This window comes from Balaenoptera ricei, chromosome 4 (genome assembly GCF_028023285.1).
Source record: "Balaenoptera ricei isolate mBalRic1 chromosome 4, mBalRic1.hap2, whole genome shotgun sequence".
Classification (NCBI taxonomy): domain Eukaryota; kingdom Metazoa; phylum Chordata; class Mammalia; order Artiodactyla; family Balaenopteridae; genus Balaenoptera; species Balaenoptera ricei.
The window spans coordinates 1792010-1805721 of NC_082642.1; the positions used below are offsets into that span (position 1 = coordinate 1792010).

General features: G+C 37.3%; 1 protein-coding gene across 1 annotated transcript in view; it reads right to left on the minus strand.

Annotated features, from left to right (window-relative positions):
• Positions 1-13712, minus strand: part of LEKR1 (leucine, glutamate and lysine rich 1) — a 267875-nt gene that overhangs the window by 72349 nt on the left and 181814 nt on the right. Inside the window, exon 9 of the mRNA XM_059920059.1 lies at positions 10622-10703. Coding sequence (XP_059776042.1) covers positions 10622-10703 — 82 coding nt within the window. The remainder of the gene's footprint in view (positions 1-10621; positions 10704-13712) is intronic.

Genomic DNA, 13712 nt, shown 5'->3' on the forward strand with positions numbered 1-13712 from the left:
CTCTTATACACACTTTTCCAAATCTAGAGTCAGGGGCAGCAGAACACCTTTAAGTGGTTATTTTACTATGTGGACAATAAATTTTGGCTGCAATTAAAAAAAAAAAGCTCCCTGGGCAGTCTACCATCCCAAGAACTCCCCTCACTATGGTCATCTCCCACCCCCATGCCGGTTAAGCCACTCTTTTTATGGTCTGCCCTTCACTGCCCAACTGTTATCTTCCCCTTCATTAGGATGGGAGGAATTGGAAGGAATAGAAAGAATGCCTACATCTCCTTAAACACTGCATTCCTTCTTTTACCCTCAGCAAATAGTGTTAATCCTTTCTCTTCAACTGCTCTGAATAAGCCTTCAGAAAGGCCCCTGCTGCTCCTGCCAATCAAAGCAAAGGAAATAAGACAGAGTAGTTGGATATTTTCCTCTAATTTGAAAGGCAAGGGTCATACCATTCCACTTCTTTATGTGAAATAGCCATTCTTAAACTGCCTCCTTGATATTTCTACTTTGCTGTCCAAAAGGCATCTCAAATCTAACAGATCAAAAGCATTGTTTTGTATTTCTCTCACCCCCATATCTATTTCTTTTACAGATTTTCCCACTTCATTAAATGGCACCAACACATAATGATACTAATAGGTAACAACTTATATATCTCACACGAACCTCAAACCAGCCCTTACTCAGTCCTTGTTACAGTTGAGGAAACTGAAAACAGAGAGGTAAGTAACATGCCCAAGGTGACATACTGCTAAGTAGTACTGCCCCAGCAGTCTGGATTTGGCTTCCAGGCTGTTAGTCACTATACTCTACTGCCTCTCAACTGTCTACCTGAGGCTGAAAAGCCCCAAACCCCATCCTTTATTATTTCCTTTCTTTTCCAGTCCTCTTCCTCCCTGGCCACATCTACTCCATCGGTAAGTCCTGTGAGAGTGACCCCTGGCATATATTTCTCTCCATCTCCACAATACAGCCTTACACTAAACCAGCCACTTCTCACTTGCATGAACACTGGGCCTCCCACCTAGTCTCCCTGATCGCTCCTGTACTCCCACTTCAGTCCATTCTCCATGCAGCAGCCATGCCAACCTTTTAAAACAAATCAAATCAGTTCACTCTATTGCCAAACCCTCCAATAGTTTCCCTCTGCCCTCTGCATAAATCCAGAATCCTCACTGGGCTTTGGACACACTGGTATATTCATTTCTTATTGCTGCTGTAACAAATTACCACAAATGTAGGGGTTTAAAACAACACAAATTTATTATCTTACATTTCTAAGGTAAGAAGTCCTAAAATCAAGATGTCTTGAGGGCTGTGTTCCCCCTGGAAGCTGTAGAGGAGAATCTGTTTTCCTGCCTTTTCTAGCTTCTAGAGACAACATGCATTCTTTGGCTTGTGGCCCCTTCTTCCATCTTCAAATCACATCACTCCAACCTCTGCTTCCATCCTCACATCCACTTTTGTGACTTTGACCCTCTTGCTTTCATCTTATAAGGACCTTTGCAGTTATAACACTGAGTCTGCCTGAATAATCCAACATAATCTCCCCAGCTCTATATCCCTAATTTAAACACGTGCAAAATCCCTTTTGCCACATAGGATAATGTACTCACAGATTTCAGGGATTAGGACATGAAAATCTTTGGAAGCCGTTATTCCTTCTACCACAACTGGCCTTCATGTTTCTTTAACTTGTAAAACTCACTCCCAAGAATTTTTTGTCCTTGATCTCTCTGCTTCCAGATGTTAGGTTATTAGCTCCTTTCTGTTACTCAGATCTTAACTCAGAGGTCATCTGCCCAGGGATGCCACTCTGTCAAAAGGATACCACTCTTCCCCAACACTCACATTCTTTTATGCCTGTTTTATATTTTTGCAGCACTTAACGTTACCTGGAATTACCTATTGTGGCTTGTCAATCTTGTTACTTCAGTATCTAGTGCTTGTACACAAAAGAGTCATGGCACATAACTGCCTCTCCATGAGCATTTTGTATTGAATGAGTCAATGAAGAAAACCTAGCCTGTTATATCTAGGATCATGTGAAAGTGTATCTGTACTCTGACACTGGATTGCCACCAGGCCACCTGCTTTCTAGGCAAAAAATTCTCATGAATGATGACAGAAGAGGAAAATCAGGAGAACATTATATCTTAGAAGGCAATAATAATGTTCCAAGAACATCTCAACTGTGCAAAATGTTGCTGTTATTCGGTCAAGAGCTTTATAAATAAGAAATTTATGCTGGTTATGGCTGACTATTGCTTACAATTATTAGTTAAATGAGGAGGAGGTGGCTGCTAATAAAATTAAAGTGTAAGTAGGTTACAAAGGTCCCCAAATTAGAAAGTATATTTCATATCACCACTTTAGACATATTCACTAGTAACTGATAAATTATAAGTCATTTAAAGTGAATTTTGTTCTTTTCATTACATATGTGAAAATGAATACATTCACACTGTAAGCTATTTAAGCAATATATAAGGATATAGAGTAAAATAAGAGTCTCTATACACCCCTGACTCTCACTTCCAGAAGGAACTGTTGTAATCCTACCAATCTTTTATTCAATGAATTTGAATCCATATATATTTGTATGTACATTCATATACATTTTTAACATGAATGGAATCATTTTTCTGGAGTCATATTTTTAATCTCTAAAATTCCTAATAGCTTTTTTTTTGGTAACAGCCTGTTCTTCTTTAATGGTTACAATCCTGGACATACTTTGAAGTATATCCTAACTTTAAAAATTTATCTTAACATCTTCTGTTTGCTATTTAACAATTTCTCTAGGTGTTAAAGCTTTTCTGTGTGAATTCAGAGCCATGTGAACAAGGTTGGGGGAAGGTTTTTCTCACATACCTGGTAATCTTTGGTTGGGTGTTCATCCTAAGCCTATGATTCTAGTTTGTTGTCTGCTTTGCTGTTTATTGTTGCCCTAGATTGTTTCTGAAGGTTGTGATGAAGGGGCAGAGTATGGTGGGGGCACTGGAGGTTTGTCTTGGGATGTAGGGACAGTGGCCTCTGGGGTTCAGTAGCTGGCAGGCTCCCCAGCTCCAGTCCCCACACTCACTGCTTTATTCCGGGTGCAGATGCCTTGCAAATGCTGCTTCACACAGGACCTGTTGATTGGGGGTGGGGTGGGGCTGGTGAGGGGCCAGTGGCTTAAATGTTCCAAATATGATTCCTCAGAGTGGGCTTCATTGGATCACCTGGATCAGAATCATGTGTGTGTGTGTTGGGGGGGAGTGCATTACAAATGCAGATTGCTCAGGGACACCCCAAACCCAAATTTAAAGCCAGAATGTCTGTGGGAATGGAGCCCAGAAACTGATCCTGGGATTGGGTCTGTGAGGGAGGTCATACTGTAATACACAGTTTCAGTAAACTACCCAGGATTCTCCTGCAGACTGGAGTTTGAGAACCACTGTTCTGATGATTTGCCTTATCCCACTCCCTTCTCTTTGTGTTAACTGATTCCAAGTAAAGTCCTGCCCGTCACATGCCCACCACACAATTGGTTTTCTTCTAGTTTATTCCTCTGCAGAGTTGACCCTTTTTATTGTCCTTCCTATGTATTCTCTTTCAGGAATTCCTAAAAATTTCTCACCCTCTATAGCAGCCTTTCTTATTAGTCTTATTTACTTATCTTATCCTATATACATATATGTAAAATAAAAGTGTTATTTCCTAGTTCTTTCTCCCTTTCTCTCTCTCTCTCTCTACATAAATATTTAAAAGTAATAAAGCTGCATTTCACAGCATCCATATTTTTCATTACTTCAGGAGGGTCTTCCCTAAATTAATCTAGATATTATGACACAAATAAATTTGTAGAAAATGTCATCAATTTTCAGAGCATCACTAACACTCTACCTCTAGTAAAAATTACTAGTTACCTTCTGGACATGTACTATAGCTGTCTTCCTGGCCATCAGAGCCCCATTATCATCTGTTCTCAGGGTAAATCCTGCCTGACCTGAGCTAACTGTGGTAGTCCTGTTCCCCTTGCCAATGATTCATTTAGGAGAGGGTATGTAAAGGGTTCTAGCCAAGAGATGTAAGGAGAGGGCTGTTTGGTGGCTTTTGAGAAATTTTTATCTCACTTCTAAGGAGACACCAGAAAAACAGGCCCTTCCTGCCTCTGGGGTGGTTACATTTGGATGTGGTACCTGGAATTGCAGCCATGTCATAATCATAGGGGACTTAGCCTTGGGGTGAAGCCAGTGCTGAGGGCAGCAGAATAGAGACAGAAAGAACATCAAGATCCTTGGTGATATTGTTGAGTCACTGGATTGACTAAACCTGAAACCACTCTACCTCTGTTACTTATAGCTCAAAGAATCCTAAGTGATAAAATCTCTATTTTTAAATATACAACAAGTTCTTATAAACCTTGGAAAATATTTTCTTATAAATCTTAGGAAAAACAGAACCCGAAGTTCATCCATTTAAAAACTGCCTTTTCCCCTTAAGTAAAAACCCACAAAACTTATATCCAAACATTTAAAAATCTTTAAACAAAACAATTATCCTAAGCTGGATGGGTGAAACTCATTCCTCACCCCAGCCCCCACAAAGAGTGAGGATTAAAATTTTTTAAAAAATATGATTTCACACCACCTTCCAATTTCTGGAAGTTCAAACAGGTTTGGGTATATAGAGCAAATCTCCAATTTATTAAGAAATTGCATGTCAAAAATTTTGAGTGAATTATTTTGACTCCAAACTGAATTTATCATAAAACAATAGCCAAGTTGCAAATTTGGTTTTAACCTATAAATAAAATAGTACTTACATACTACTGGGGACTTCCTGAGCTCTGAGTACGCTGAGCAGTGCCAGGCTCTGATCCTACACGCCTGCCCTACTCAACTTCATCCTAGTAGCGAAGGAGGGTAGACGGAGTAGAGATGGAAGAGCTAGGTACAGGCGGCACAGAGAAAGGTCTCCAGCAGCTGAGACCATTTAACTGGCTCTATCTTTCATCAAGTTTTCTAAAAGTGGATGCTCTGCCCATTTTCTCATTTTAAGAAGTTCTCACACAGGTAGGAAGCACCAGTTTTATTATAAACTGAAACAACAGCATCAGTATTTCTACAATTCTACAGTGATTTCCTCCAGGTAATTCATTTGATGGACTTTACTGAGTGGTATTTTCTCCCTCCAACTCCAATCTACTGACTCTTATTTCTCAGCACTCATATTATAAATTATATTAAAAATTAACAAAAATATCACAAAGCATGTATTAATATCAAATAGGCTGTGGCCTGATGAGGCAGGCCCTCCACATGAGACATTCATGAGGCCAAAGCCCTCCCTGATGTAACTAGAGGGTGGGGATTAATGATTTTCTGGCAATTCCCATCTTGCTTCTTTTTTACATGTATCTTCTCATCAGAAAGTTCTTGCTGGGTGCAGTGAGTCATGCTAGGACCTCTTGCCCACTTATTCCTTCAACCCCAACTAACATACACAGACAGTTGAACTATTATTTACTGAACTGTTGACCACAGTGTTATAAAGCATGAATATTTGGTTTTTCTTGGATTTTGAAAATAAATTATTTTGCTACAAATAATCAAAGTATACATTAATTTGATAGAGTATTTTTGGAATTTGTTCTTCCTTGTGTTGTTAAGAATTTTGTTGAACACATTGTTCTTAGGAATAGTCCATGGTCAACACAACATTTGGTTGCTAAGAATTTTGAGTATTTATATTTCTTATGAGGTTCATCCTTCTAAAATATAGGAACTGAAAACCAAAGCTACCAGATTACACACCACAAAGTAAAAGAATTTATTTACTTTTCAAAGAGTACATAAATTCTATTTTAGTGTTATAATTATAGATGTACTATATTTATATTATCATTTTTGAAATTTCTGAAATAAAATCATTTTTAAAAGAAATAGAGAGGGCAGACAGCAGAAGCAAGAAGAACTACAATCCTGCAGCCTGTGGAACAAAAACCACATTCACAGAAAGACAGACAAGATGAAAAGGCAGAGGGCTATGTACCAGATGAAGGAACAAGATAAAACTCCAGAAAAACAACTTAATGAAGGGAGATAGGCAACCTTCCAGAAAAAGAATTCAGAATAATGATAGTGAACATGATCCAGGACCTCAGAAAAAGAATGGAGGCAAAGATCGAGAAGATGCAAGAAACGTTTAACAAAGACCTAGAAGAATTAAAGAACAAACAAACAGAGATGAACAATACAATAACTGAAATGAAAAATACACTAGAAGGAATCAATAGCAGAATAACTGAGGCAGAAGAACGGATAAGTGACCTGGAAGACAGAATGGTGGAATTCACTGCTGCAGAACAGAATAAAGAAAAAAGAATGAAAAGAAATGAAGAGAGCCTAAGAGACCTCTGGGACAACATTAAACGGAACAACATTCGCATTATAGGGGTCCCAGAAGGAGAAGAGAGAGAGAAAGGAGAAGAGAAAATATTTGAAGAGATTATAGTCAAAAACTTCCCTAACATGGGAAAGGAAATAGTCACCCAACTTTAGGAAGCGCAGCGAGTCCCATACAGGATAAACCCTAGGAGAAACACGCCGAGACACATAGTAATCAAATTGGCAAAAATTAAGGACAAAGAAAAATTATTGAAAGCAGCAAGAGAGAAATGACAAATAACATACAAGGGAACTCCCATAAGGTTAACAGCTGACTGCTCAGCAGAAACGCTACAAGCCAGAAGGGAGTGGCATGATATACTTAAAGTGATGAAAGGGAAGAACCTACAACCAAGATTACTCTACCCGGCAAGGATCTCATTCAGATTCGATGGAGAAATCAAAAACTTTACAGACAAGCAAAAGCTAAGAGTATTCAGCAGCACCAAACCAGCTCTACAACAAATGCTAAAGGAACTTCTCTAAGTGGGAAACACAAGAGAAGAAAAGGACCTACAAAAACAAACCCAAAACAATTAAGAAAATGGTCATAGGAACATACATATCGATAATTACCTTAAACGTGAATAGATTAAATGCTCCAACCAAAAGACACAGGCTTGCTGAATGGATACAAAAACAAGTCCCATATATATGCTGTCTACAAGAGACCCACTTCAGACCTAGGGACACATAGACTGAAAGTGAGGGGATGGAAAAAGATATTCCATGCAAATGGAAATCAAAAGAAACCTGGAGTAGCAATACTCATATCAGATAAAACAGACTTTAAAATAAAGAATGTTACAAGAGACAAGGAAGGACACTACATAATGATCAAGGGATCAATCCAAGAAGAAGATATAACAATTATAAATATTTATGCACTCAACATAGGAGCACCTCAATACATAAGGCAAATGCTAACAACCATAAAAGGGGAAATTGACAGTAACACAATAATAGTAGGAGACTTTAACACCCCACTTATACCAATGGACAGATCATCCAAAATGAAAATAAATAAGGAAACAGAAGCTTTAAATGACACAATAGACCAGATAGATTTAATTGATATTTATAGGACATTCCATCCAAAAACAGCAGATTACACTTTCTTCTCAAGTGCGCACGGAACATTCTCCAGGATAGATCACACCTTAGGTCACAAATCAAGCCTCAGTAAATTTAAGAAATTTGAAATCATATCAAGCATCTTTTCTGACCACAACGCTATGAGATTAGAAATGAATTATAGGGAAGAAAACATAAAAAACACTAACAAATGGAGGCTAAACAATACATTACTAAATAACCAAGAGATCACTGAAGAAATCAAAGGGGAAATCAAAAAATACCTAGAGACAAATGGCAACGAAAACATGACAATCCAAAACCTATGGCATGCAGCAAAAGCAGTTCTAAGAGGGAAGTTTATAGCTATACAAGCCTAACTCAAGAAACAAGAAAAGTCTCAAATAAACAATCTAACCTTACACCTAAAGGAACTAGAGAAAGAAGAACAAACAAAACCCAAAGTTAGCACAAGGAAAGAAATCATAAAGATCAGAGCAGAAATAAATGAAATAGAAACAAAGAAAACAATAGCAAAGATCAATAAAACTAAAAGCTGGTTCTTTGAGAAGATAAACAAAATTGATAAACCATTGGCCAGACTCATCAAGAAAAACAGGGAGAGGACTCAAATCAATAAAATTAGAAATGAAAAAGGAGAAGTTACAACAGACACCGCAGAAATACAAACCATCCTAAGAGACTACTACAAACAACTCTATGCCAATAAAATGGACAACCTGGAAGAAATGGACAAATTCTTTGAAAGGTATAACCTTCCAAGACTGAACCAGGAAGAAATAGAAAATGTGAACAGACCAATCACAAGTAATGAAATTGAAACTGTGATTAAAACTCTTCCAACAAACAAAAGTCCAGGACCAGATGGCTCCACAGGTGAATTCTATCAAACATTTAGAGAAGAGCTAACACCCATCCTTCTCAAACTTTTCCAAAAAATTGTGGAGAAAGGAACACTCCCAAACTCATTCTATCAGGCCACCATCACCCTGATACCAAAACCAGACAAAGATACTACAAAAAAAGAAAATTACAGACCAATATCACTGATGAATATGATGCAAAAATCCTCAACAAAATACTAGCAAACCGAATCCAAGAACACATTAAAAGGATTATACACCATGATCAAGTGGGATTTATCCCAGGGATGCAAGGATTCTTCAATATACACAAATCAATCAATGTGATACACCATATTAACAAATTGAAGAATAAAAACCATATGATCATCTCAATAGATGCAGAAAAAGCTTTTGACAAAATTCAACACCCATTTATGATAAAAACTCTCCAGAAAGTGGGCATAGAGGGAACCTACCTCAACATAATAAAGGCCATATACGACAAACCCACAGCAAACATCATTCTCAATGGTGAACAACTGGAAGCATTTCCTCTAAGATGAGGAACAAGACAAGGAGGTCCACTCTCACCACTATTATTCAACATAGTTTTGAAAGTCCTAGCCTCGGCAATCAGAGAAGAAAAAGAAATAAAAGGAATCCAAATTGGAAAAGAAGAAGTAAAACTGTCACTGTTTTCAGATGACATGATACTATACATAGAGAATCCTAAAGATGCCACCAGAAAACTACTAGAGCTAATCAATGAATCTGGTAAAGTTGCAGGATTCAAAATTAATGCTCAGAAATCTCTGGCATTCCTATACACTAATGATGAAAAATCTGAAAGAGAAATTAAGGAAACACTCCCATTTACCATTGCAACAAGAAGAAGAAAATACCTAGGAATAAACCTACCTAGGGAGACCAAAGACCTGTATGCAGAAAACTATAAGACACTGATGAAAGAAATTAAAGATGATACCAACAGATGGAGAGATATACCATTTTTTTGGATTGGAAGAATCAATATTGTGAAAATGACTGTACTACCCAAAGCAATCTACAGATTCAATGCAATCCCTATCAAATTACCAATGGCATTTTTTACAGAACTAGAACAAAAAAATCTTAAAATCTGTATGGGGACACAAAAGACCCTGAATAGCCAAAGCAGTCTTGAGGGAATAAAACGGAGCTGGAGGAATCAGACTCCCTGACTTCAGACTATATTACAAAGCTATAGTAATCAAGACAATATGGTACTGGCACAAAAACAGAAACACAGACCAATGGAACAAGATAGAAAGCCCAGAGATAAACCCACGCACCTGTGGTCAACTCATCTATGACAAAGGAGGCAAGGATATACAATGGAGAAAAGACAGTCTCTTCAATAAGTGGTGCTGGGGAAACTGGACAGCTACATGTGAAAGAATGAAATTAGAACACTCCCTAACACCATACACAAAAAGAAACTCAAAGTGGATTAGAGACCTAAATGTAAGACCGGACACTATAAAACTCTTAGAGGAAAACATAGGAAGAACACTCTTTGACATAAATCACAGCAAGATGTTTTTTGATTCACCTCCTAGAGTAATGGAAATAAAAACAAAAATAAACAAATGGGACCTAATGAAACTTAAAAGCTTTTGCACAGCAAAGGAAACCATAAACAAGACAATAAATATATAAATAAATAAAAGAAATAGTACTCTGGATATTTTACAAGGGCATTTTCTTATCATTTGTTTTCCAATATTTTCTTTCTTACTTATATAAGGCATAAGCACTCCAGAACTTCAAAGATACTCAACTGTCTTTCTGAACCTAAAATTGATTATTTATTTATTTATTTATTATACAGCAGGTTCTTATTAGTTATCTATTTTATACATATTAATGTATATATGTCAATCCCAATAATCTTATGAAACATCTTCAATGCTGTTTCTTCCGGACAGATAATAAAGAGATAATAAGACAAAAAGTTCAGAGAATATTAAGTTACTACATTTGAATAATCAGGGAAAGCTTTAATACCTGGATAGGTAAGTTTCTTACTGAGAGAAAGAAACATTTCATATATTTAAAAATATTTACAGGTCCTTCAATATAGGCCAGAAAAGTAGCTGAGAAAAATTGCAGTAGACCATACCAACACATCCAAATTACTGCCCAGAGTCACAGAGAACACATGGGGGTCTTTCTAAATTCTTACAGGTTGTTTAATGTTTACCATCTTACATGAGCTTTTCTTTGTAGTTGTCCATCTCAGTCACTGCCTTCTGAAGTTTTAGCCCAAGTGCTTCAACTTGACACTGTAAATCTGGAATGACATAATGTGTTCTTCTGATTAGTACATTTTAAGTGTCCAGATATTTTCATAGAGTAAACCACATTCTTTTAGCATTGCCACTCACCTCCTGAAGAATAATGCAGCTGTTTATTCCACTTTGCTTGGATGACCATATGTAGCTCATCCCTACTCTGATGTCCCACAGAATTAATAGGTTTTGACAGGCTCAATTTATTGGCCTCTTTCTGCCCCCAACATCATGCTAATTTTCAAACAGCTAATAGGCTAAATTTTACTGATGTTTTCAAAGGAAATTTATGTCGCTGGCACACATATGAATTTTTGATCATATGGCTCACTTCTGAAACACTTGACTGCCTGAGCTAGCTCTTGTGGCCTGGAACTTAGAAGTATTGCTAAGGCCTCCCAGTAGAACTGAAATAGATAAACCATGTGCAAGGCTTCCAGTAAAGAATCTGTTAACTCTGGGTAGTGTCTAATAGGCATTTTAATGACTTTCAAGCCAGGAAAATACAAGCAGGCAATTGGCTTCCACAGAGTCTTGAACTGAGGAATTCAAGAAGTGTCTGAGAAAGATTATTCAGGCAGCCACGTCTCACATGTGTGGATGCAGAACTGAAACTGAAGCAGAAAGAACATATGGCTTGAATGATCTGAGACCCACCATTAGCCTGTGTGTGTGAACTAAGATCTGAACCCCAGCCCCAATAACAGCTCTTGTTGGTACTCTTTTTGGGAAAAGGTGGAAAACAAATTTACACAGGTGGATTAACTGACTTCTATGAAGAAAATAATTTTAAACATTGGAATTTATAAAATTTCCATGTTACATCTGTTCAGGTGTTTTAATAACATATTTTTAATAGTAAACTTTAAAATCTTTTTAAAAAAAATTTTGATAGATCTTTATTGGAGTATAATTGCTTCACAATACTGTGTTAGTTGATGTTGCACAACAAAGTGAATCAGCCATATGCATATACATGTCCCCATATCCCCTCCTTCTTGAGCCTCCCTCCCATCCTCCCTATCCCACCCCTCTAGGTCATCGCAAAGCACCGAGCTGATCTCCCTGTGCTATGCTGATGCTGCCCACCAGCCAACTTTTACATTCAGTAGTGTATATATGTCCATGCTACTCTCACTTCGCCCCAGCTTCGCCCTCCCACCCCATGTCCTCAAGTCCATTTTCTGTGTCTACCTCTTTATTCCTGCCCTGCAACTAGGTTCATCAATACCATTCTTTTTTTTTTTTTTAGATTCCATATATATGCATTAGCATATGGTATTTGTTTTTCTCTTTCTGACTTACTTCACTCTGTATGACAGACTCTAGGTCCACCCACCTCACTACAAATAACTCAATTTCGTTTCTTTTTAAGGCTGAGTAATATTCCATTGTATATACGTGCCACATCTTCTTTATCCATTCATCTGTCGATGGACATTTAGTTTGGTTCCATGTCCTGGCTATTGTAAATAGTGCTGCAATGAACATTGTGGTACATGTCTCTTTTTGAATTATGGTTTTCTCAGGGTATATGCCCAGTAGTGGGATTGCTGGGTCATATGGCAGTTCTATATTTAGTTTTTTCAGGAACCTCCATACTGTTCTCCATAGTGGTTGTATCAATTTACATTCCCACCAACAGTGCAGGAGGGTTCCCTTTTCACCATACGCTTTCCAGCATTTATTGTTTCTAGATTTTTTGATAATGGCCATTCTGACTGGTATGAGGTGATACCTCATTGTAGTTTTGATTTGCATTTCTCTAATAATTAGTGATGTTGAGCATCTTTTCATGTGCCTCTTGGCCATCTGTATGTCTTCATTGGTGAAATGTCTATTTAAGTCTTCCACCCATTTTTTAACTGGATTGTTTGTTTTTTTGATATTGAGCTCCATGAGTTATTTGTATATTTTGGAGATTAATCCTTTGTCTGTTGTTTCATCTGCAAATATTTTCTCCCACTCTGAGGGTTGTCTTTTTGTCTTGTTTATGGTTTCCTTTGCTGTGCAAAAGCTTTTAAGTTTAATTAGGTCCCATTTTTTAATTTTTGTTTTTATTTTTATTACTCTAGGAGGTGGGTCAAAAAAGATCTTGCTGTGGTTTATGTCAAAGAGTGTTTTTCCTATGTTTTCCTCTAAGAGTTTTATAGTGTATCGTCTTACATTTAAGTCTTTAATCCATTTTGAGTTTATTTTTGGGTATGGTGTTAGGTAGTGTTCTAATTTCATTCTTTTACATGTAGCTGTCCAGTTTTCCCAGCACCACTTATTGAAGAGGCTGTCTTTTCTCCATTGTATGTTCTTGCCTCCTTTGTCATAAATTAGGTGACCATATGTGCATGCGTTTATCTCTGGGCACTCTATCTTGTACCATTGATTTATATTTTTGTTTTTGTGCCAGTACCATACTCTCTTGATTACTGTAGCTTTGTGGTACAGTTTGAAGTCGGGGAGCCTGATTCCTCCAGCTCCGTTTTTCTTAAGATTGCTTTGGCTATTCAGGGTCTTTTGTGTTTCCATATGAATTGTAAGATTTTTTGTTCTAATTCTGTGAAGAATGCCATTGGTAGTTTGACAGGGATTGCACTGAATCTGTAGCTTGCTTTGGGTACTATAGTCATTTTCACAATGTTGATTCTTCCAATACAAGAACATGGTATATTTCTCCATCTGTTTATGTCATCTTTAATTTCTTTCATCAGTGTCTTATAGTTTTCTGAGTACAGGTCTTTTGCCTCCTTAGGTAGGTTTATTCCTAGGAATTTTCTTCTTTTTGTTGCAGTGGTAAATGGGAGTGTTTCCTTAATTTCTCTTTCTGATTTTTTGTGGTTGGTGTATAGGAATGCCAGAGATTTCTGTGCATTAATTTTGTACCCTGCAACCTTACCAAACATCAGTGATATTGGTCTATCATTTTCTTTCTTTGTGATATCTTTTTCTGGTTTTGTTATCAGGGTGATGGTGGCTTCGTAGAATGAATTTGGGAGTTAAACTTTAAAAACTTTATG